The sequence below is a fragment of the Magnolia sinica genome, chromosome 18 (assembly GCF_029962835.1).
Source record: "Magnolia sinica isolate HGM2019 chromosome 18, MsV1, whole genome shotgun sequence".
NCBI lineage: Eukaryota > Viridiplantae > Streptophyta > Magnoliopsida > Magnoliales > Magnoliaceae > Magnolia > Magnolia sinica.
Genome location: NC_080590.1, coordinates 38,227,353 through 38,250,587, shown reverse-complemented (window position 1 = coordinate 38,250,587; position 23,235 = coordinate 38,227,353). Strand labels below are relative to the sequence as shown.

The 23,235-nt window shown below is 39.1% G+C and overlaps 2 protein-coding genes across 2 annotated transcripts; both read left to right on the top strand.

The window, feature by feature from the left end:
- The first annotated feature begins 317 nt into the window (after nucleotides 1-317).
- LOC131232356 (uncharacterized) lies at nucleotides 318-7,857 on the top strand. Its single transcript, XM_058228588.1, has 5 exons — nucleotides 318-812; nucleotides 978-1,127; nucleotides 1,234-1,383; nucleotides 7,524-7,598; nucleotides 7,691-7,857. The coding sequence occupies exons 1-5, from the start codon at nucleotides 323-325 to the stop codon at nucleotides 7,855-7,857; spliced, it is 1,032 nt and encodes a 343-aa protein (XP_058084571.1). The 5' UTR covers nucleotides 318-322.
- LOC131232355 (ankyrin repeat-containing protein ITN1-like) lies at nucleotides 1,241-21,957 on the top strand. The gene is made up of 5 exons (XM_058228587.1): nucleotides 1,241-1,383; nucleotides 7,524-8,161; nucleotides 14,271-14,519; nucleotides 19,163-19,482; nucleotides 21,346-21,957. Exons 2-5 carry the CDS (start codon nucleotides 7,936-7,938, stop codon nucleotides 21,955-21,957), a joined length of 1,407 nt encoding a protein of 468 aa, XP_058084570.1. The 5' UTR covers nucleotides 1,241-1,383; nucleotides 7,524-7,935.
- Nucleotides 21,958-23,235: the final 1,278 nt, after the last annotated feature.

The window sequence follows — 23,235 nt, the reverse complement described above, 5'->3', positions numbered from 1 at the left end:
TCTTGGATCCTGCTCACTTTTAGTCTCAAAATCTTAAATGAGATCACAAAACGGATGGACGGGGTAGATTTCTCACAAACAAGACAGTGGGCCCCACCTATGTTTACAGCTTAGTAACTTCCCGGGAAAGCCTTTGGCAGGAAATCCACGTCAGATTTTATGCTCTTTAACCAACTTGACTGAAGAGGAGCACGTGGGATTGCGAATGAATTTTTAATTAAAAGAACGTTGAGGTAATTCCGTAGGCATCAGCCATGTCCAAGATAAGTAGCACTTCCATACGCATTCCCTGCAGCAAGCTTCTGTCCTCCACCATTCCCAAATGGAGGAGGACACCATCAAATACATGTTTAAAAATGCCATGAATGAAAATTGGGAAGAAGTTGTGAGAGTCTGCAAGGACAATCCAAGGGCCCAAGAGGCCAAGATCACAAGATCAGGAGATACAGCATTGCATGTTGCCATCTATAGTGGAAGAGAAGCGACAGCGATAGAGCTGGTCAATCTCATCGCCCATAAAGACCTCGAGAGAATCCTAGGGATGAAGAACGATCAAGGGAACATTGCACTCCACCTTGCTGCCACCGTTGAGATGGCGGAGATGTGTGTGTGTATGGCCAGAAAAGTCCCCACGCTAGTAAAGTCCCGCAACAACAACGGTGAGACGCCGCTCTTCTTGGCGGTTCTTCATGGAAAGAAGAAGACATTCATTTCCCTTCATTCCAAGTGCCCCAATGGTGATGATATTTCACTTTGTAGAAGAACTGATGGGAATACCATTCTACATTGTGCTATCATGGGGGAGTACTTTGGTAATCATCAAACTTCTATCATATACTTATTAAATGCATGCAATACATATATGGACATGCATTCTTCCTTCATATATATATATATATATATATATATATATATATGGACATGCATGCAATACATATACACATGGATGTATGAAATGGTTGTTTTGTGGTTGGCAGATCTGGCCTTGAGCATAATTTACAAGCACCCATCGCTGATTAACTCTCACAATGAGAAAGGACAATCAGCTCTGCATCTAATGGCCAGCCATCCTTCCTTTTTCAGGAGTGGAAGCCCACTTGGGATATTTGATTTTATCATCTACCACTGTAAGTCAAGAACCTCTCTCTCTCTCTCTCTCTCTCTCTCTCTCTCTCTCTCTCTCTCTCTCTCTCTCTCGGGTTGACGGTAATCTAATTTGGCATTGTTTGATAGGTACACTGATTGATCCATTTGAAGAAGAGACACTTTTCAACGACACCCATTCACTCGATTCTGATAGAGATAGCAAATGCCGATTACCAGAAAATTACATTACTTGCTGGGATTTCATCAATCTTTTGTGGAAGCTGGTTGCCATCTTCGGTAAGTAATCTAACATTATTTTAAAGACATGTCCGAGCGAGTTACCTTGGTGGGACCCGCTCTGGTTTGACACTACGAGTCACCACTGAGTCAATTCCGACTTGGGTGATTTGGGGCGATTCAACCCCAACTCAGTTGATTTGCAACTCAACTCAGGGAGGAACGAGTCAGTCGAGTCCCCAAGTCTTTTTAACCATGTAATCTACCTGTTTAAAGCCATGCGGTTAGCTTAGCTCACCCACTCATGTTCATAGCCCCGCCTCATACAATTTCCATACATGTGCCAATGCGGCGTACAAAACAAATGAATGGCCAGGAAAAGCTGGGTTTAGCCATTCTGCTTTTTCTTACATTAGACGTCCAGACTAAGAAAAGAATTTAAAAAATAAAATAAAGGAAGAGCAGAGCTGTACGACACTTGATGCGCTGGTGGTAAAAAGTTGTATATATGGTATGCATTAACTCAAGTTAAAACTGGTAAACTTGGGAAAAAGTGAGAATCCTAAAAGCTAGATTGTTGAACAATCCTAGCCTCTGATCCGAGGACACTTGCTTCTTGTTCTTGGAAATAACACCATTGCATATTTTAAATTTTTAACCGTTCAATAGTTGTCCACCAAGCGCAGCATGTTTGACATTATATCCATTATCCGTACTCTTATGTTTGACTGTTTATTCAAAAGATAAGCTCTATATAAAACTTTGATGGGTCACACCAGTGGAAATAATGTAAAATTATTCCTTAAAACTTAACGAGCTGTGTCCAGTCCCAGGTTTAGGTTAAAGCTTTTTTTTATTATTATTATTCAAGAAGTAATTTGTATTCCATGATAGAGATAGCACAGGCTGTACAGTGCCAGTACTATTTCCAGTGGGGCCAACGACAAAAAAGAGGGACGCCTAAGGAAAGCAAAAAGACCTTACGAGGATTAGACCTCTCCTAGGTAGCCTAAACCTACTCTGTCCATAAACAGATGGCCCTTGATGGTGGTTGGAAGGGAGTCCTTAGATGGAAAGATTGACCCCCTTTGGTCTCGCCACCCAATCGGGCCTATTTCCTTTCGCCCCGGTTAGTCACACTGGGTGAATGGTTTTGATAAAATATAAACACTATTGTGGCCCTATACATAAACTTATGGTTTGCATCCCATGCATATTATTCAGTGGTGTGGCCCACCTTATGGTTTTCTAGTTGATTTTTTTGCTGCACGGCCAAGCTTTAAGGGTCTTCAAACAATATGATGGTCCATGAAGCTTCAGTGTTATACTCGTGTATAAAGCTAATGCTGTTGCAACCTAACAGACCCAATTCCTACCGATCAATGCCCCTTTTTTTATCTTTTTACTGGAACCTACAACACCTAAGTTCTTTTTGGGGCCGATGATGCTGTATATGTGAAATTCACTCTGTCCGTTATAGGTGAGCTCCTTGATGATATGACCCAGAGTTTAAAATAAAATAAATAAATAATAAAAAATAAAAAAGTCAGATCCATAACTCAGGTGATCCGTACCACAGGCAAGAACCGGATGGGACGCCAACCATGGGTTTGTATTGGGCCACCATGCTGCCTATCTTTTATCAAATCCGTTCATCAGGTGTGACTCACCAAGAAATACTAAAAATTAGCCTGGTCCAAAACTCATGCTGACCGCACCACGTGAGCTTGTGTTTAAGTTAAACTTTATATTGTTCTCATGGGTGTCACCTAGCTTAGTCTTTTATGGCTCTGATCTTTCATTTGTCCAGTGAAATAAGGGTCGTCACCTGGTGGACAGAGTAGTTTTCACCTATACAACTTGCTGGCCCCAAAGAGCTTGGGTGTTCTACGATGGGGCCTAAAAATCCATTGCTTGCCTTTTTACAGATTGTTACGGGGGCATGCCTACAAATAAGCGTGCACTACGTATAGGACAGCGTGCACTGCGTATAGGACATGCATGGGATCTGCGCTGCCATCATGCTCACTTGAATTCACCATGGAAGCTAAAAATCAGTTTGAACCAAATCCAGGTAGGCAACACTAGAGCTAGAGGACTGACCCAACTCGATCCAGTTTTGAAATAGGCTTAACCCAAACTTGACCCAACTTGGTACTGAGTCCATCATGCCTAACCTGATCCAAGTCCGGGTCTGGCTTGGACTAATCGGGACCAAGTCCAACCCCGTCACAGGTACTAAGTTGGCACCAAGTAGGGTAAGGTGCAGCGGTTATGCAGAGGCTGAAATCACAACTCAAAACCTAGGTGCAGTTGCCAAAATTGCAGCCTCTCCATTGCCTACATGGCATCTCATATCTGAAATGATGTCAAATCTGGTGTGTGTGTGTGTGTGTGTGTGTGTGTGTGTGTGTGTGAGTCGAGTTTTGGATCAAGTCCAGTCAATATTGAGTTGGATTTTGGGTCGAGTCGAGTTACTAGGTGACCTGAACTCAATTCGGTTTGATACTAGATTAGATAAAGTCTACTCGGCTCAAATTGAGTAGGGTCTGAACGAGTCAAAAAAGTCAAGTTTGCCTTGTCGAGTCATCCCATGCCCAGCTCCAAGCAACACCCTAAGAATTGGGATGAGATGCTTGCCATTAGTTGTGTGTGGCCCACAATAATTTATATATGCCATCCAATCCATTCATGTGACTCTTCTCACCGCAATGGAGCTACTCTTCCGAAACCATGCTATTTTGAAACTTAGGTAGACCGGGCCATGTGAATTTAAAAAGGTTTCAGGAAGAATTTACACTATTCCCTATGATAATAACCCCTAAGTTTTGGATCATTGTGATAGTCGAGATCGAAGGCCTAATATAGGGTGGTGACATAATGGAGGGGGTAGATCTCTTCCACACAAAATCATCCATCTATGCAAGTGAATAGTCCTGCCCCTACAGACTGAGGCAACCATTTTTGTCAACTCAATCTTTTATTCTTTTTTCTTTTTTCTTTTAAAAAAAATAAAAAAAACCGGATATTTTTGTGTTTTAAATGAATTTTCTTTGTTAACCCTTAACCAAGTATATAAAAATTTTGATAAAAAAATTCGTATGGTAATTATAGGTGCATAATTGTAATTATACCATAGATAAGGTGTTTGACTACAATTTTCACACTTAAATACAAACCATACATGATTTGATGGTTAATATTAAACTTTTTGTACATAATAAAATAAATAGAATTACAATGCCCAACGCAACGGGGCTTTATTGTTTGCTTTTTTACATTTAGTAAATAAATAAATAAAGGACTTTATTGGGCCAGTAGAGTCTTGTTGAGTCCAGGTCGAGTCATGATCAAGTAGTTGGGTTCACGTCAGGTCCTAGAGTTGCTGGACTCAATATAATATAGGATTTGGTCCTTTCAAATAGATCCAATTCAGGTCCTTTCAGAACCCTATCTTGTCTTTCAGGATTCGGGTACAGGGGGGAACCAGGTACAGGGGTGGCAATGGGCCAGGCTCAAGATGGCTCTATGAATAGCTTTGATCATAAAAACATGAGCCGTGATTTAAAAATACTTTTACTCTACACATGCATGTTGAATGGGAGTGCTCACTATGTCTTTAGTCTATGTCTACAGTGCAATAGTGACCAAACTTGATGATTGGATCAGCCAATGGGCTGGGCTGGGTCCAAGCCTGGGTCCAGCCCTCAGGATGTTTAAGGCCAAAACCTCAGTCCTATAAGGCAGTGGTATTAAGGCAGAGCCAAGCCACATGACCCATTGCCACCCCTAGGGTATCGTCGGATCCATGGAATTCAAGGAAAAGAAAGAAAATTCAGTAAAATAATGATTTTCGTGAAAATTATTAAAGTATGGAAGTGAGAAATCTTAATCATATTCCTCTCACAATATCCACCTTGACACAAGGATGAGTGTGACGAGATCGATCACCGTCTTCCTCAAGGATAACTACTTCAAATCCACAAAGTTTCTTTGGACTCGTCACAAAGACTTCTCAAATCCACGAGGAAAATGCAAAAAGAATAGAAATAATATTCATGAAAATTCGTCAATTGATGATTGAAATAAATGAGTCTACAACCCTTTAAATAGGGATACCAAGCCTTGGAAGAAATTTCAAAATTAAGCTACAACTAAAACTCCCTAAAATTCATAACTTACAATAAATAGTAAATTTACTATTTATAGTAAGTGTCCTATGTGGCTTAACCACGCTATTCTCCTAATTTTTCTAAGAACTTCTCATGTTGGACACAACCCCTACATCTCAAAGGATGAAGAGTTATAATAAAACTAAAACTTACTAAAAATAGTAAAAATGGAAATAAACATGGAATTCGACCATCAATATGATGGAATCTCACAAATTCAGCATGGGCAACTTGGCTTTGCGTGGTTGGTTGGCTAAAGTAGCTCGTCCTACCCTAAAATCATTCTGGTCTATCGAGTAACTCATTCGATCCGGTTTGCGAGATATGCATGTTTTAAGGTTTTGACGGTCTTGATAACTTTTGCTTTCGACCGGGCTTCTTTGGTCCATCTTAGACATGAAAGTGTCTGCGACCCACCCTACATCACACCTAGTTTCTTATTCTCAGGATTTAAAATATAGAAAAGTGTTGTGAATGTATAATGGAATCTACTTCTTTTTCTGTCCAAACAATTCAAGTTGTTAAAATAATTGAATAAAAGGAAAACCCTTTTTGATTTCCAATGTTTGGCAAGAAAGTCATTGTTTCCTAACATGGCAGAATTTTCAAGTGGGAATGGGTCATGGCCATGTCAGATACAGGCATTCACATGGTTGGCCCACTTGAATGGATACGCTAGATCATAGACCTGAGCAAGCTTGTTCCCTTGTTACCACAATTATATGATATTACTATTAAATTTAATCCAATCTACTTTTAACCACGTCCAAAATGGTGGACCCGAACTGACTGGACTCCCTTATTAAACAAGTATGTGAAATTGGACCTAAACGAGTTAAAACAGGGTCAGGCCGACTCATCTGGTTTCAATTAACAAAAGAAAAGGAAAATAAAATTCAATGATTGGTTCTTGGAAGCTTTCCTGAGGGTTTTGGAGCATGTCCATCCAGCACCTGAAACGACCACATGCCCGCACCTTTTTTTACGACCACATGCCCGCACCTTCTTCTTTTTCCCTCGTAAAAAGAGAAGTGGGATACATGATTCATGTAAGAATCCAAATCGTTCAAAAGGTGTACCCTACCATAATGATCAGTCAAATGAAAAGTTGAAACCGATTCAAGCATCAGGTGGACCAGACGTGAATTTGTTGTTTTTGGGTGGTGTACATTATTTTAGGTAGGATTGCCTACTTGATCATTGAACAGGCCTGATTTTTTATTTGTATCGAAAGGTGGGTGGCACAACCAAGTTTTCCAGGTTGGATGTCATTGACACACTGATGCAGGGATGAACGTGATGAGGTCGATCACTGTCTTCCTCAAAGATAACTCCTCATAGAGACTTTTCAAATCCACGAGGAAAAAGTTGAAAAATATAAATAAATTTTATAAAATTCATAATTTGATTGATGATTGAAATAGAAGAGTTCACAACCCTTTAAACAGAGATACTAAGCAATGGGAGAGGTTTCAAAATCAAACTACAACTAAAACTCCTAAAATTTGCAACTTACTATTTATAGATGGTCATGATTTCCATTAGTGCGCAAGGTTTTTGGCCAAAAATAATAAGTGTCCTATTTGGCTTCATCACGTTGTTCTCCTAATAATTCTAAGCACTTTTCATGTTGGGCGCAACTCTAAAGTCCAACAGCTAAAGAGTTATAATCAAAATATAACCTACTGTTTATAGTAAAAACGGAAATAAAAAAGAGAAACAACTGTCAATCTGATGGTATTTCGTAAATCCAGCTTACACAACCCAGCATAGCGGGGGTTGGGTGGTTGAAGTAGCTCGTTCTACCCCAAAATTATATATTTTACATCGGATAATCATTCAAGATTGCAAGATATGCTTGATTTAAGGTCCGACGATCCGGATCACTTCTATCGTCAACCAAGCCTTTTCTGATCCATCTTAGCTATGAAACTGTCTGCGACCCGCTCTACATCACACCCTACGTGGGACCCACAATGTTATTTCTTCTTTTTCTCACCTTCTCTTTGTTCCTTTTTATTTATCCAGTTGCCAAGTGCAGGAGAGAATCCAAGAGTGCCAAGTCCGACGGCACAGAAGCTAAGAAATCAGTGCATGGAATTGGCAAGTGACATTCTACAACTCCTCTTTTTGTTTGCTGCATTAATATATACTCTCTCTTTTTTTTCTAATGCATTTTGTTACTATATAAACAGGAAGAGATGTAGAACAGCCTGGCCATGACAACCACGGAGACTTTCATTTGGACCCACAGCCTTCAGGTAAAAATGTTTACATGGTTCATCACATAGAAGGAATTATCTTCATTTTGTATACGTGGGCAAATGATTCAGCTCCGTCTCTATACCGAGCTGCCACTTGACTGAGGACCAAACGAGTTGAGTCGCCCCAAGGCCTTATACAAAGGCATGCAGCATCCTCTGTTTACTGACTCCATGGCATGTTTTTCATTGAAGAAGTTGTTGGCAGGGGTGAAGGGCATGTTTTAATTGAAGGTGTTGGCGGACCCCAAGGGCATCTTTTTGTTAAACGTGTTGGCATAGAAAACCAAAACATACTGCCCATTCCGTCTTCAAAGCCAGTTCAAGTGCTTCCGCCCAACTATGGCACGTGCTTCCTTGCGTTCAAGCTCGCCATGAAGATGTTGCTAGTTCTACTTGGATTAGGTATGTACCATATCATGTTTTATTGGAAATTCGTTGCTTGGGGTTATTTGGATGCCTCTAAAAAATTTTGTTGTAAACATTTTATACCGAAAATTCTTTTCAGGTATAAAGTATTTACCATTTATCTTATTTGGCTTTAAGCTATTAAGTGCGTACACACACTTCCACACACACACACACACAGAGTGTGTGTTTGGGAAGAGAATAGAGAAGACCACTAGTTGCAAGCCCCTCTTCAAGAACTTAAAAAACCATCCAAGACTTGCGTATCTAATCACAATGTCTATTTGGCAAAACTCTTTTGGCCCCACCGTAATGTGTGTTATATTCACATCGTACATTCATTTTGCCATATCGTTTTAGGTCATGAGCCCAAAAATGAGTCAGACCGGAAGCTCAAGTGGCCACACCAAAGGAAGCAATGGGAATAATGATGTCATCATTGAAACCACTGTTTTTAGTGGTGTAGTTTACTTGAGCTTTAGATCTGCCTCATTTTTGGGCTCATGTCCTAAAATGATATAAGAAAATGAATGAACTACTTAGATATAACACATACATCATGGTGGGGCCCATATAATTTTTACTTTTTATGAGGTCGAGCTTTATGTGAAATTTGATATGCAATTCAGCCAATTTTTCAAACAGACGCCTGCTCATTATTATGCTTTTACAATATTTTTGTTGTGCTTTCACCAAACCAAACAGGCCCTAAAGGATTTGGCAGGCATCCAAACAACCTCTTACTCTCTCACCATATCTTTAAAATTTTAGTTCGTTATGTTTTACATATTTAGTTAGTAAAAATGACCAAACACAAAAAATGAATAGAAATAATATTCTTGATCAAATCTTTCCATTATTTAGACCATCCATCATAGGTTCAAATCCCATGTTGATTAAGTAGTAGACAATCAACTCTGAGCTATTATGTTAACATTAAGAGATCATAACAATTTTAATGGTTAAAACATAACTTTAATAGTTGAAAACCTTTGTAAAGTTTATTGAAACCTTTTAAATATCGGGCCCATAGAAAAAATCACTTTATAAGTCTTTAATCTAATCAAATTTAAGCTATAAATAAGTCTAGATGTAAACCCAATGGATCCCATTTTGGCCTAAGGAAACTACATAAAGTGAGTTAAAACTAGCCTTTAGGAAACCATGTGCAGTGAGGTATAACTATTCAATTAAGATCATGATTCTTACACATCCTCAGGTTTAAGGATTGATTATTTTTCAAGTAACAATAAGTCCTCAATCACCATGACCATAGTTTAAACTAATAGATCATTTGAGTATTGACTTAAATTCGATCCACCAATGCAAGTGTCTAAAGGTCCAATACCAAGATCTCATATCCATGGTGCACTTATACTCCCTTATTAGGTAAAGATGAAGGCATTACTAACACTAAGTTGGCTTCTTATGGTAGAGATCATCCATCCTAATTCAAGTCAATCCCCTTACAAAGGATTACCGTACATCTCACAGAATGATGTCTTCAAAAGTGTCCTAAGTATCTGTGATGGTTATGACACATCAAAATACTAAGATTTATGGACCACAACTCTCTTCGATCAATAACCATTGTGTCCGATCTTATGTTCCCAAAGACTACAAAGGAATTAATCCTTACATGACCAATATTCATGCAAGTTTAAGGTGACATTAGATAATCAAGGCAATCGGTCCTCAACTGAATCTTTAGATCATATCTTCCTTCGTTGCAATCTGGCGTCCAAGATATGGGGTTTCTTTTCATCTATTTTTGTCTTGACCCGCTCCCCATTCTTGTCAGTCTCAGATTGGGTGTCGAGATGGTGGCTTCCCCCTGCATCTTCAGCTCACGTCTCCCTCCTTCGGGGTCTCACTCCCTGCCTAATTTTATGGGAATTATGGCTAGCTAGGAACGCAACCAGATTTGACGGGGTTCAGCCACTGGCTTCATCGGTGGTTGCCAAGGTTAAGTGGAGAATGTGGTCGTTGGTCACCTCGAATAGAGGATCATCTTGTTATTTCCAGTCTTGGCTTGAGAGACTTGGCATCCGAGTTCCCTCCTCTCCCCACTCTACCCCAAAAATTGTGAAATGGGCTAGGCCAAGCAGCGGGTTTGTTAAGCTTCACGTTGATGGTTCTACCTTGGGTAACCCAGGGAAATCAAGAGGTGGTGGCATATGTAGGCATGACAACGGAAAGTTCGCATTCGCATTCTCGGGCTATGACATCGGCTCGAACACCAGAGCCGAGCTTACGGCAATGTACAACGGCCTGCAGCTTTGCTCAGAGTTCGGCTTAAGCAAGGTAGAGGTTGAATTAAATTCTAGGATTGTGGTGGCTCTCCTTAATGGATCGATAGAGCCTAGCTGGCACTGGGAATACTAGCTCCTGAGGATAGATAGGCTGAGGACAGCTGGGACGTTCACGTTCAGCCACGTCCTCAAGGAGGGAAATGCCCCAGCGGATGGGATGACCCATTTAGGATCCAACCTCCAACAGTCCTTCCTGACTCGACACGTTGTTGACTCCCACCCAAGATTAGAGGCTCGATTTTCCTTAATAAGGTGGGTCTTGGAGCCATCCAAGTGGCCCCTCCATCAAGGCTTGGCCCCAGTAGATAGTATTCTATTTTTTTTTTGTTTTCCTTTTTATGATAGGCCACTGCCTGAGCCTCTTTGTTCACCTAGCTCCCAGCCCAAATAAGTTGTATAGTTTTCTCTTGGAATATATACTCTCCTTTTGGAAAAAAAAAAAAAGTGGCATTAGATATTAGTTAAAGTTTATCACATTTATCTTAAAGGACCCATAGTTAAAAGGATCAAGGGCTAAGGTAGGCCCTATCACATCCATAGAGCTAGAAGAGTAGGTGTACATTGATTTTCCAAGGCATAACTCCAACACTTTGATGGGATCTATGTATAAAGAGTGGCTGGACTTTTAGGAGTTGCACCATAATATGTTGTTATACCCTACAGACTTTTGCGTACATTATTGTAAAGGAAGCTTATTTTACCTTCATAATCCATGCACCCCAAATATCTAAATTCCTCCACTACTCATAGTCGCTATCCTCAGGTAATCATATGCCACCTCAAGGAATTGATCAATAGTTCTTAGTCATTGGATCATCATCAAGTATGGTCTATCAAAAATTTGATGGTTAAAACTTAACATTAATAGTTGAAAATTCATGATGAACCAATCAAAAATTATAAAAGTGTTGGCTAGCCTTTTAAACACGTGTTAGACTTTCTAAACTAGACGATCTGCCTACATACATAGAAATGTCCTAGGCAAACCAAGTGAATCCTATATTAGATCATGTGAATTTCAATGACATGATGAAACCACCCTGTCATATCCATATTTTTAGCGGCCATGCAGTAGCCTTGTAAAATGAGCCAAACTAATATGCATTAGGATCATTCCATCCGCATATCCTCAGGTCAAGAGATTTGAGGGAGCTAGTGCAACGACAAGTTTCTTTTAGTATGGGCATGATAGGTCTCCTAGTCTAAATACTTGTAAACAATTCTTGTAAGTGATAAAAGGTCCCATTTAAGAAACCATCCAATCACACTCACATACTCATGTAGGGTAAAGCAAAGACACACCAACACCAAGTCAGACTGATGTTGAACATGTCACAAATACTTTCCTAACATGGTTGGGCCAAAAGATGGTGGACCGTAAATTGACCGTAACTTTTGATCCGAGTATCGTTACAGGGCGCACAACCTATTAATCTTTACTAAAACGGGTCATCCGAGGTGAACCAACCTACAAATCCGTTTCGTCAGAAAACACGCACTTTCAGCTCAAAAACGAATTTTTTGAAAAATTTTACTATTTTTAGTACTTCTAATTTTTAAATATCTTTTCTATTTTTAGAGTTTTATATTTTCTTCCCTTTTAGAAATAACTTTTAATTATACTAGGACTCTTCTAACGAAATTTTATTTAGAATTTTTTTTTTTAGAAATTAGCCTTTAGAAGAGTTTTATTAGAATTAGGTTTTTTATTAGAGTTAAAATTTTGTTACTTTTGGTAATTACGAATTTTGATTTATTTTTTCTTTAGTAATGGTGTAAGGAGATACATTATCAATTATTCATTAATTAATTTCAAATTTATTAGAATTTATTTCTATTTTCTTGCTTTCTTTCCTCGTGGATTCAAGAAGTCTTTATGAGAGTCCAAAGAAGTTCCATGGATTCGGAATAATTATCCTCTTGAGGAAGACAGTGTTCAACCTCACGTCCTCCCTTGCATCACAGACCCAACAGGAGATTATTCATCCCGATAAAATTCAGTCCCCTCACATAATGTTACTAATATGAATGTCATAGGATGTCCAAGGACCTATATGGTCATGTCAAGGACTGTGGTCATGTTTAAGTCAATAAGATCCATGGATCACAACTCTCCTCAGCCCACTGACAGTTGTGTCTAATCTGCATAAGGACAATAGATGTTAACGTCACAAACTCATAAGAATAAATATGTTCCACACATATTAACTAGCCTAATGAATGAATGATTAATGAATGCATAAAATTAAGTAAAGAATCAATAAAATATTGATTTTTTAGGGAACAATCCCAACAATCTCTAACTTACCATAAAGCTAATCGACATCTACATTCAATCTTATATTAAATACATGAGCATTAAAAGGATGAATAGAACAAAAGCTTTTCTTTTTTTTCTTTTTTTTTCTTTTTTTTTTTAAGAAGAAAATATTATTTTTATCTAAACCATAACCACATAACATAGAACCGTTTACTATTACTAATTGTAGTTCTACCCACATAACCTCTATTTTGAGGATTTGCCTCATTATCTGTTGATGCTACCCACATAACCTCTATCAATGTGCGATGTGGTATATTTCCTATCAATGTGCTTATCCTTCGTATGGTATTGAAGCTCCTTCAGTTGTGCACTGCAATCACACATTGTTTTCATAGTGTATATAGGCAATGACCTATCAACCCCTAAGAAAACTCGTAACTTTGAGGCAAAGTACTTAAGCCATGTAACTTCCTCGATCACATCACTCAAGATCACGTACTCTAGCTACCTCCATGGTTGAATCCAAGATGTACTTTTGTTTGGTAGTACACCAACTCACAGCACCATCTATCATCGAGAAGATATACCTACTTATCAAATGCATAGCACCAGGATCTGTCAGAAAGTCTACATTGGTGTATCTAACTACAGATAGATCCTCCTGCCCATATACCAATTAAGATGAGATTGTTCATCTTTGTTTAACCGCCATCTAATGATTCATGCCTAGATTTCTTTTATATTGGCTGAACTCTTACACTACATAAGCAATATTTGGCATTGTACAAAGCATAACCTACATCCAACTCCCTATAACAGATTTGAAGGAAAGATTCTTCATGATTTGCCACTCCTCCAAAGTCTAGGGATATCTTCCCCGCGATGGTAACATTGTCCTTAAAAAGGCACGTTGCAAATTTTGGAGTCGGTCATAGAGAATTTCTCTAATACTTTACCTATGTATGCTGCCTGGGAGAGGCCGTATATAACACCACATGTGATTTACCTATAAACCCTTTACAACCAATAAAACTTACAGGCATCCAAAGAAGCCCTAAAAGAATTTAAAAACAAAAATCTAAGAAACTTGAAGAACACAAACCCTAAAAAGAATCTTTAAAAGGTTGAATTGAGAGGAAGATATAGCTAAGAGTTTAAGAACAATCCATGTAAATTCTAAGAAATCAAAACCATAGCATGAGATACCTCACCATCTTGGATTGGATTAAGAGACAGGAAGAAACCATAACTGTCTTTGTTAATAATATCTAACTACATATCATTGAAGTTCTAATTTACTGAAAATACAGTAAGTATATTTCCTCATTCAATTCAACCAATTCTTTTGGGATTTTTATAATATAAAAAAATCCAATGATGTTTTCTATGATGTATCATTTTGAAAATTAAAAAATGGTCAAGGCCATTTTATAAAAATTCGGGTTTCTTGAGGATTTTCTCATAAAATAGTCCCACTTCTTTTTCTACTGTTATCGATTATTAAATTGAAATTCCATGTTTGAGCTTTTAGGGTATAGGAGGATAAACGACATCATAGAAAAGAAACAGAAGCACACATGGGCATTTCAAGTAATGGAAGAACTTGTTTCCCATGCATCTAACTGGGAGTACGGCAACGATGGGAGGAACCCTCTACTCACAGCACAGGAGGAAGCAACGCCCATCATTCCCCACATCAAACCGGACGAAGATCCTTCTCACACGTCTCAGAGTCCGAGTCCGATACCCGAAAATGCATCTATGAAGGAAAAAGATGGAGGTAATACAAAAGAGACCGAGATTGCACAATACCTTCCTGTTTTCAGTTTGTGAAATTGGGCTCATTTTCTGTGATCCAAGCCATTGCTATTTTGGACCATCCATAAAAAATCAACGAAATTTCCGATAACTTTTTATAAGTAGGCGATAAGGAAACTTTCAAGAAGAAGATATAGAAACCTACAAATGAACCAACGAAAGACAATATTCTATGGTGAAGATTTCTCGCTGTCGGGATGATTTCTGGTGCATGGCCATCCACTGAAAGTCTCAAAATACCTAGATTTTGGACGCGGATTGGGTGGTGACTCCAACACCGCCGAGCTAGTTGGTGCTGGGCGCTATGGGCCCACCATGATGTATGTGTTTTATGAACCCAAAAATAAAATAGATCTAAAGCTCTAGTGGACCACACCACGGGAAAAAGTTGTGATTGAATACCCACCATCAAAAACTTCTTGAGGGCCACAAAAGTTTTGGACCAATCTGATATTTGTGTTTTCCCTTCATCCAGGTCTGTGTGACCTTATCAACAGGTTGGATGGCAAACAAACATTACAGTGGACCCTAAGATCAAGGGTGGGTGTTATTATCCTTACTCTTCCTTCGGTGTGGTCCGCTTGAGCTTTGATCTGCTTCATTTTTGGGCTCATGCCCGATAATAAGCTGGAAAAATGGATGGACGGTGTAGACATACCCCACATACATCATAGTGAGGCCCACAGTTCTGGGTCACTAGCTACCTAATGAGCCATGGGAAAAGGTTCTATTAGGTCGAGCTCATGGGAACTCCCCGTGATGTCGAGCTGTTTGGGCCCCACCATGATGCGTGTGGAACATCTACCCCATCAGTCAGATGCGCCATTCCATAGTGGGCCTAGGGCTTAAAAATCAAGTCAATCCGTGAGTTGTTGGGTCACACCACATACAAAAGTTGAGAGGGGTTACCCTCCATTAAAACATTCATAATTATTTTTTGGGCCAACTGAGATGTGCTTCAAAAATCCAGCCCATCCATTATGTGTGTCCCACTTCAATGAGGGGTCAGACCAAGTTTCAAACGTATCCAATTTTCAGGTGGGCCCCACCAAGTGCTTTTATATGTTTTATGCTTGTCTTCACATGAGTTTAGATAGTATGGCCCACCTGAGTTCCGTAGATGGCTGATTTTTGGGATATCCAATAATCTAAAGGGGACCCATCAAATGCACGGTGTCGATGTTCGACAAACATCATGGTGGGGTCCACATAGCTTGACCTCACAGGAAGTTCCCATGAGGTCTACCGCATAGAACCTTTTCCCTAGGGAAATATATATATAGGAAAAAGGTTCTATGCCTGCTGGGCCCCACCGTGATGTGTGTCGAACATCGACACCGTGCATTTGATAGGTCCCCTTTAAATTATGAGATATCCCAAAAATCCGCCATATAAGAAACTCAGGTGGGCCAGACCATCTAAAATCATATGAAGACATGCCTAAACATATAAATGCAATTGGTGGAGCCCACCTGAAATTTGGATGCCTCTAAAACTTGTTATGACCCTCATCCAAGTGGGACACACATAATGGATGGGCTGGATTTGTGAATGACATCTCAATGGGCCTAGCAAATGATTATGAATGTTTTAATGGGAGGGTAACCCCTCTTAACTTTTGTACGTGGTGTGGCCCACAAAAGTCATGGATTGACTTGATTTTTAAGCCGAAGGTCCACCATGGAATGGTGCATCTGACTGATGGGGCAGATGTTGACACGCATCACCGTGGGGCACACACAGCTCGACCCTTCCCATGAGGTTGAGAACATAGAACCATTTCCATATGTGTGTGTGTGTGAGGGTCCAGTGCATAGAAACATTTCCATATATATATATATATATATATATATATATATATAGAGAGAGAGAGAGAGAGAGAGAGAGAGAGAGAGAGAGAGAGAGTTCCCATGGGAACTCGTGGAAACTTTTTCGAGAACTCATCATACGTGATGTGACTCCAAAAAATGAACGGTCCAAGTGAAGCAACACCTCATGGAACCCCCCAGGCCTAATATTTACTTCGATCCAAAACTTTAGTGGGCCATGAAAAATGAAAATACTCTCCTCCCTTGATTTTTATTTCTCTTTTCTATGGCCCACCAAAATTTTATATCAGGATGAAAATTTGTCCTTTAGAGTTTCATGGGATTCCGCATCACATGAACCGTTCGGATTATATGCCCATGACATGTGTGTAAAGGTGCGCATGTGTGTAGGTGCACAGGTGAGCATGACTATATATATATATATATATATATATATATATATATATATATATATATATATATATATATATTGGTGGGCCCTATAAACAGTCACGAAGATACATTATGATGGGGCCCACAAAGCTCAACCTTACAGGAAACTCCTGTGAGGTCGACCTCATAGTACCATTTCCCATAAGGATGAGCTTCATGGACCCTACCTTGATGTGTGATATACATCCATCCCATTAATCCAATACACCCTTCCATCGTGAGCCATGACCCTAAAAGTCAAGCCAATCCATGTCTTAGTTGGGCCACACCACACACAACATTTGAGAGCCGATGCCCACACATTGAACCCTTCCTGACTGTATGTAGGGCCAGTGAGATTTGGTTTAGACATTCAGCCCATCCATTGTGTGCGTTCCAATTGGATGAGGGGTCACACCAAATTTTAGGCTATTTCCAAACTCAAGTGAGTCTCCCAGAGTGCTTTTAGATGTATCAAGCATAATTTTTCATGGTTTCATATGATATCCCCCACCCGAGTTTTCAATATATATATAGCTGAATTTTAGCATATCCCACAACCTAGAAGGGGCCTACCAAATGCATAGGGTGGATGTCTCGACCTCATGGGAAGCTCCCATGAGGTCGGCTCATAGCAACGACCCGTTGCTTTTAAATAGCATATGGGGTAATTAATCATCGATCCAAACCATCATTCATTCATACAACTAAGATTAAATAAAAATAATTATTATAAAAAAAATAAAAAATCCATGGTGCAAGAATCATGACTATCAGGTCATCTGGTAGCATGAAAATAGACAGTCAAGTTCGATTGGAGAAATAAAATAGCTCCAATCATTGTCTTGAAACATTTAGTTGATAGATCCCACTTTCTATTTCTTATGATTCTAAAACAACACTTTGATTTGATGATTTGGCTCATAAACAACTGACGGCTAAAAAAAAGAAATAGCCCTATCAAAAGGTTTAGGATCACCCAATCAGCATGATTCTTGCACCATGAATTGCTTCTAATTGTGTGAATGAATGAATAGTGCCGTTTAAAAGGTTTGGGGGCATCATCCCTAATCGAGCTATTGGCACAGCTAAGACACCTGCTTACATGATATACTCCAAGAAGGGAGTTGTAAAAACTGAAAATTTGAATGTAATGTAAAATACCCCAGCTAGGCCATTTTATAATAACCTATAATTTTTCTGTTGCAAGAATACACTCAATGATTGTAACTAAGGGGGATAAAAAGATGAAGAAGGAGATCATGAAATTTTGCATTTGTTTCCTCATTTATTGTTAATAGAGTTTATAGTAAGATTTTATTTTATTTATTTTTTTAAGTAACTGGTTTTTCGATTGGAAAGAAATAATTCATGAATTTGGCAATGTTTTATTTGCTGAATTCATGAAATGTGTAATTCATTATTTGAAACCTCTCCGGGTCAACAAGGACTCAACCTAGTCCGACTCCGATGGGGCAAAAAACTGGCCAATTCATGGTATGGATCTTTTCTATATAGTTGCCCAGTTTTGGACAACTCTGATGAGTTTCGCATTGTCTGGGATGATCCACCAAGTCATGAAAACTTGGACCGAATTGATTCATTTTGAAAATAATAATAATAATAATAATAATAATAATAATAATAAATCAAATCATCAATAGCGATCTTTGACTGATTTTTGTTTGACTTTATAAGAAATAATTTTAAAGTTACTTTGGCAATTTCATATCAATTAATATGCTTGATTAGATTCTAAAATCTTTTATTTTCAAGTTAATCTTTTACCTCTTTCCTAATCACACTCCCTTATTTATTTAACCCATGGCACACTTATTTTATTCACACATTCAAAGCGCTACACATTGCTTCAACTCTAAGCCACACATGGTAGTACTGTAACTTTTGAAAGGTATATCTGCAAAATCTCCCTTTTTCTTATTTCTGATTTTGTTGTATATGTTACAAATGATCATCCATCTGATTTTTAGACTTAGCTACCCCACCAGTTGAGGTATTTCTAATAAAAAGAAGTATTTCTCAGAAGGTATCATTTCTGACTCACTACAATCAAGACATGTTCATTTTCATTGGTTGTCACCATTGTTTATGAGAACAATGAGCCACTAAACTAGATCATCCATTAGGTGAGCCATGCTTGGTATGGCTAATATGAACTGCAGGCAACCCGAGGCTTAGTCACATTACTAGATGGATTGGGTCTGAGTCTTGAATGCCTTCCGATACACAATAGGGGTCGATTTAAATGACTAAATGAAAATTAAATATATGAGCGTACTACAAGATTAGGTTAGATAAACCTACACTTTCACTACTGGCCATTATGTTTCCATTATGTTAACAGGGACAAAGGAGACACCAATTTTACTAGCTGCGAAGATGGGTGTGGCAGAGGTGGTGGAGAAAATCTTAGAAGTTTTCCCGATTGCGGTACATGACATGAATGATGAGAAGAAGAACATAGTGCTGTTGGCAGTGGAGAACAGGCAGCCCCATGTGTACCAGCTTCTGCTAAAGAAGAAGCTTTTGCAAGAGACTGTGTTTAACAAAGTGGACCATGAGGGGAACAGCGCCCTTCATCTAGCTGCGACAATGACCCAAAATCGGCCCTGGCTTATTCCCGGCGCCGCTCTTCAAATGCAATGGGAGATCAAGTGGTTCAAGGTCCGACATCTCTCTCTCTCTCTCTCTCTCTCTCTCTCTCTCTCTCTCTCTCTCTCTGTGTGTGTGTGTGTGTGTGTGTGTGTGTGTGTGTGTGAAACACATTATTAATGGGTTGGATGGCATATAAACACCACGGTGAGCCTAAGAAGGTTTTAATGGTGGCAATTTCCATCCCGACTTTCCTGTGTATGGCCTACAATTGAGTCTTGCACCTGCCTTTTTTTTTGGGGGGGCGGTGGGGGGGCTGGTCTCATCCTGAAATGAGTGGAGATTTTGGGGTAGGAGAAGCTACTTTAGCCAACTGACCCACTATGTTGGGTTGCCCATGCCGTATTTGCGGGATTCCATTAGATGTAAGGTCGAAAGTTCATTTTATTTCCATTTTTACTATAAATAGTAAGTTTTAATTCGATCATAACTTTTGATCCATTGAGTTTTAAGCGTCGTGCCCAACATGAAAAGCTTAGAAAAATTAGGAGAAAAACACGGTTAGGCCATATTGGACACTTATTGTTTTTGGCCAAACACCTTGAAGTCTAGTAGGAATCATGACCATTTATAAGTAATAAACTATATATAGTAAGTCACGTTTTTTAGGATGTTTGAGTTAGAGTTTGATTCTGAACTTTCTTACTAGGGCATTTTTTTTTCTTTTTTTTCTTTTTTTTAAGACCTTCATTTCATGAGAAAAGATGTACAAAATTTAGACATTTGGGCTTCCCACGGAACAAAAAAAGGCACCCATGGTCACCTATAATAAAGCCTATACAAAATTAGAGTTCCCTAATTGCGCCTAGTCCCACCCTATCTAGCAGAATCATTCCCCGAATAGGAGGAGGGAGATCAACGGTCTCCATGTATAGACTGCTCCCTTGGACACTGCTGCCCTCTCGGGCCAGACCATCCGCTGGACTGTTAGCTTCCCGAACAATGTGGGCAAAACGGATATTACCCACTTTCATAAGACTAGCTACATGAGCCATCCAATAGGTCCATCTCCACGATGGCTTAGACCTGCCCATTAGGGAGTCTATCATTAGCTTAGAGTCAGATTCAACCTCCACCAAACACAAACCGTAACTGAAACAGAGGAGCAGTTCATCTAACACTGCTCACACCTCAGCAGTGTTGTTAGTACCCACCCCATATCCATTAGAAAATGCAAAGAGGAGGTTACCAAGAGGACCTCTGTAAAGACCTCTGCCGCCGGACAAACTTCTTCCTAGGTTCGATATCACTATTTAAAGGATTATAAATTCGTTCTTATCATCAATTAATTTATTTTTGATTTTATTAAAATTTATTTTTATTTTCCTATTTTCCTCATGGATTCAAGAAACCTCTGTGAGGAGTCCAGAGAAGCTCCATGAGCTCCCCGAGGAAGACGATGATCTACCTCATCACGTCCATCCCTGTGTCAGACATCTGGGTGGGTCATACAAAGCTTCGAATTAAATTAATGTCTTCTTGAAGGCCAAGACCCTACCAATCAGCTTATTTAGCTCAATACTACCATGTAAACATATTAAATAAATTAAAAGAGAGGGTGAATTTTCTATTTCTACCGTCAACTTTTTCTTAATTCACCCATTTTTCCCATACCAATTTGACCTACCCGATCAGTTGATCAACAGTAGTCCAATGAATGGCATGTTCACAGTAATTAATTACCTACCTGATTGATGGCCTAGATCTCTAAAAACACCATAGGCTCCATCTTTGTACACCTGGTTTTAATTTATGAACATGCTAATTAAATTCAATGGCATGTGAAAATACTATAATAGATCAAAATACATTAATGTTGTTGTGTTTGTTCTATTTCTCGCCGTGTTTTAACTTAAACAGTTGTGTTTCTACCAGTTTGTCCAGGACTCCATGCCTCGCCGTTTCTTTTTACAACACAACAACAATGGAAAGACTCCGACAGAGATCTTCACCGAGACGCATAAAAAACTAATCAAACAAGGTGGTAACTGGCTAACCAACACGTCCCAGTCATGCTCAGTCGTGGCAGCTCTCATTGCCACAGTTGCTTTTGCAACCGCAACGGCATTGCCTGGTGGTGTGAATCAAGAAAATGGCAGCCCCACGCTAGAAGGCAAGCCAGCATTCGAAGTGTTTGCTATCTCCTCACTAATCGCACTATGCCTCTCTGTCACCTCGCTTATCATGTTCTTGGCAATTCTCACTTCCAGATACCAAGAGAGAGATTTTGCTAGGGATTTGCCAGTGAAGCTGATAATAGGACTCACCTCTCTCTTCATCTCGATTGCTTCCATGTTGGTTTCCTTCTGTGCTGGCCATTTCTTCGTGCTCAAAGACAAGCTAAAGTATGCATCATATCCTTTGTATGGACTTACATGTTTGCCTGTCACATTCTTCGCACTAGCTCAGTTTCCGCTCTATATAGATCTTCTCAAGTCGATCATCAAACGTGTTCCGCAACGTACGTATAAGATTCTTTCTTTCTAGCTCATCACCTTATGTGTATGTATGTAAGCTATATATATTTAAAAAATAAATAAATAAATTTATTTTTTTAAAAAAAACACTTGAAGAGGCCTGCCTATCTACAGCCAAGCATATATATGGCACGTTTTGTGTGAGTACAGAAATTTCAGCCAGGTGGGCTGCACCGTTTATATGTTTTTGCAGAGAATTTAGGCCGCTTAGCTCCTCTCGATCAGCTGGGTTACATTAATTGTAAAATATAAATGGATGGTTACAAAATAAAATGTTTTCACTGTGCATTTGTTTCAAACATTGTGGCCCCGGGCTTCTGTGCCCACCTGATAGGATGTGCTTGGATCTGGTTTATATAAGCCATATTGTCACATGTGTTGGATGGGGATGGGATATCCAATTTGGTGGTTTTGTTTTAAGATGTTTGAAATGGAGATGGATGCTCCGCTACATGGCTCTGCGGTGTTATAACTTGAGATTGTTTTGGTTGTTTGGTTTGCTTCACTGCAGCTAGGGTGCAGATGTATAATTCTCTTTGGAATTAGCTTGAAACGTGGAATTAGCTGATGCTCTTACTGAGAATCATTGTCCAAGTCCTAGTAGCTTGGGGTTTTGTAAGTAGATAAAACAACTTGTGTGAATAAGATGCCACTATTTTGTTTTGTTTTTTTTTTTTTTTAATGAAAGCACGCTAACCGTAATTTTGTTAATTAATTTGACAATTACGATTTAAACCTCATTCGGGTAGGCTTTACAAAAAGCTTATATAAACTATACAGCACCAATATGAAAGGAAGAAAACAAGTAAAAACATGCATGGAAACAGCCTAAAGAGAAATAAAAGGTCAGAAATATTGAAATTGGTGCCTTCAATCAAGTAAAAAATTAAGTGAAAAATAGGAGATTTTGATCGATCGACTTTAGCCTCGATTAATCGAGAAATTTCCAAAATTTCAATTAACTCTCTGGATAGTTTTGGACAAGTTCGATCAACTGAATATACATGGAGGCTCGATCGATCGGGATGAATCTAAAATATCATGTTAGCTCTCTAGATAATTTTGACCATGTTTGATTGATTGAACATTGTGGGATCAATTGATCGAAGGATTCTCGATCGATGTCGATTGATTGATGGTAAGATCACGCAGTTTCTAAGTAAGTGTGCGTTTTTTTTTCTAATTCCGAATATGGGGTTATGTACACAGGTGTAACATGGGATTAGGCTATTGAGAACCTGTTCTAAAGAAATCTAGAGTTTCAAGAATATTTTTATTAGGTTTTCGC

Bases quoted from the DNA above. Each gene is read 5' to 3' on its own strand.
- LOC131232356 (XM_058228588.1), top strand. From the start codon at position 323: ATGGAGGAGGACACCATCAAATACATGTTTAAAAATGCCATGAATGAA. The intron at 813-977 runs GTAATCATCAAA...TGTGGTTGGCAG, and splicing joins TATCATGGGGGAGTACTTTG to ATCTGGCCTTGAGCATAATT. The intron at 1,128-1,233 runs GTAAGTCAAGAA...ATTGTTTGATAG, and splicing joins TGATTTTATCATCTACCACT to GTACACTGATTGATCCATTT.
- LOC131232355 (XM_058228587.1), top strand. From the start codon at position 7,936: ATGTTTTTCATTGAAGAAGTTGTTGGCAGGGGTGAAGGGCATGTTTTA. The intron at 8,162-14,270 runs GTATGTACCATA...TTGAGCTTTTAG, and splicing joins GCTAGTTCTACTTGGATTAG to GGTATAGGAGGATAAACGAC. The intron at 19,483-21,345 runs GTCCGACATCTC...TGTTTCTACCAG, and splicing joins GGGAGATCAAGTGGTTCAAG to TTTGTCCAGGACTCCATGCC.